The sequence below is a fragment of the Bison bison genome, unplaced genomic scaffold (genome assembly GCF_000754665.1).
Source record: "Bison bison bison isolate TAMUID 2011002044 unplaced genomic scaffold, Bison_UMD1.0 scf7180017864492, whole genome shotgun sequence".
NCBI lineage: Eukaryota > Metazoa > Chordata > Mammalia > Artiodactyla > Bovidae > Bison > Bison bison.
Genome location: NW_011495051.1, coordinates 3301676 through 3303266, shown reverse-complemented (window position 1 = coordinate 3303266; position 1591 = coordinate 3301676). Strand labels below are relative to the sequence as shown.

The window sequence follows — 1591 nt, the reverse complement described above, 5'->3', positions numbered from 1 at the left end:
GGTTGGGGGGGTGGTGCAGGGCGGACTGGATCGGCCTACTTCCAGCACCAGCCCCTCTGCCTGGCTCAGCTCTGCTGTGCTTCAGACTCAGAGCCCCTCCTGTTCAGGGGCAGCGTCTCAGCCAGGATAGCCCCAGGGCCACAAGGGCTGCAGGCTTTTACTTCTTCATCCGTACTTGATAGCCATCTCCACCACTGTCACCACCCTTGTGTGACAAACGTGACTTTTCTTTGGCAGCGCTTACATCTGACTAAAATACTTTTGTACAAGCTCACTTAACTCACTTTTCCTCGAGCTGCCTCTGGATATATTCTTGTGGGGCTCCCTGAGATCTTTACAAAAGGAAGGGTTTGCACAGGACTCGAGGTGTGAGCCTCACTCACCTTCAGCTTGTCCAGGTAGGTGTGCTCCTGGTTCCAAGGCTCCTGGAACCTGATGAAGTCAGGGGCGCCCCTGTAGAACTCTACCAGCAGCATCTAGTGGGAAAGGAACACATGAGCCCCAGCCGCTGCCGCCCTTCAAGGGGCCTCTGGACTAACGCAGCACAGCACGTAGGGGTTACCCAGTTCCCCAAGAGAGGGGCCCCCGAGCAGTGCCACCCTGGGGAAATGAAGGCATTTGGCAGGAGAGAGGGCTGCCTAGAGGAGAAGATGCCTCCCCCAGAAGCAGAAGAATCACTGAATGCAATTCTTTCTACCTCTGCAGCCCTGAAAGACTCCCTGGCCTAGCCTTAGTCTGAGCAGGAACATCTGTGAAGTCACAGGTGTGATGAACTAGCTCCATTTGTTTAAATGTCTATTGAATGGCAGAAGTAACACCTGAGGTCCTCACATGTCTCCACTGGGAGAATCAGTGGCAGGTGCAGAAGCCCAAGGTAGGAGCGTCCCTAGCACCTTCCAGAACAGCAAGGAGGCCGGGTGGGGGTGGGGGTGGGGGTGGGGGGAGGGGCCGGGGCAGAGACTGGGGACTTGATCCTTAGAGCCCGTGATTTTCAGCAGCAGAAGAGACCTGATCTGGGTCTTGATGTGGCACTTTCAACCACAGCTTCCTGACTCCTAGAGTTATAGCCAACTAGTGGGGCGCCCTCAGCCCCGCCTGTTCCTCCCAGGGTCCCCCACCCACACCACCCCAGAGTCAGCTTACCATCTCATGGAGGATGTCATTAGTCAGGAAGTTGTCCTGGACATAGGCCATTTCCACGTCCATGGGGATGCCATAGTCACTGGGCCTTTGCTGGCGGAGACAAGCTGGTCACCACTAGCTACCCCCGCCCCGCCCCCCAGCCCAATACTTCAGGGCACAGCAGGAAGTTCCCTGGGCTGGGGGCCAGGGAATCCACACTGCAGGCCTGGCTCTGGGCTGGGATCAGATTCAGAGCCATGTGGGGTCTCAGAAGAACCCAGCAATGTGACCTGGGAGGCAGAGTGGCCTCCATCACAGACACACACAGGAGTGGCCATGGCTCCCAAATTCCTTTCTAAAGCTGATTTCTGACTCCAAGACTGGACTTGGAGAATGAAACCAGACAGGTCTCAGGTCGGAGGCCATACTGGTAGCCAAGGCAGCTTGCTACAGTTGGAGCCCCAACCTT

At 56.6% G+C, this 1591-nt stretch overlaps 1 protein-coding gene across 1 annotated transcript in view; it reads right to left on the bottom strand.

Annotated features, from left to right (window-relative positions):
• The window catches only part of MPND (MPN domain containing), a 9851-nt gene that overhangs the window by 752 nt on the left and 7508 nt on the right, over positions 1 to 1591 (bottom strand). The window contains exons 12-13 of the mRNA XM_010828145.1: positions 1144 to 1233; positions 384 to 476 (exon numbers count right to left, since the gene is read on the bottom strand). Of these exons, the coding sequence (XP_010826447.1) occupies positions 384 to 476; positions 1144 to 1233 (183 nt within the window). The remainder of the gene's footprint in view (positions 1 to 383; positions 477 to 1143; positions 1234 to 1591) is intronic.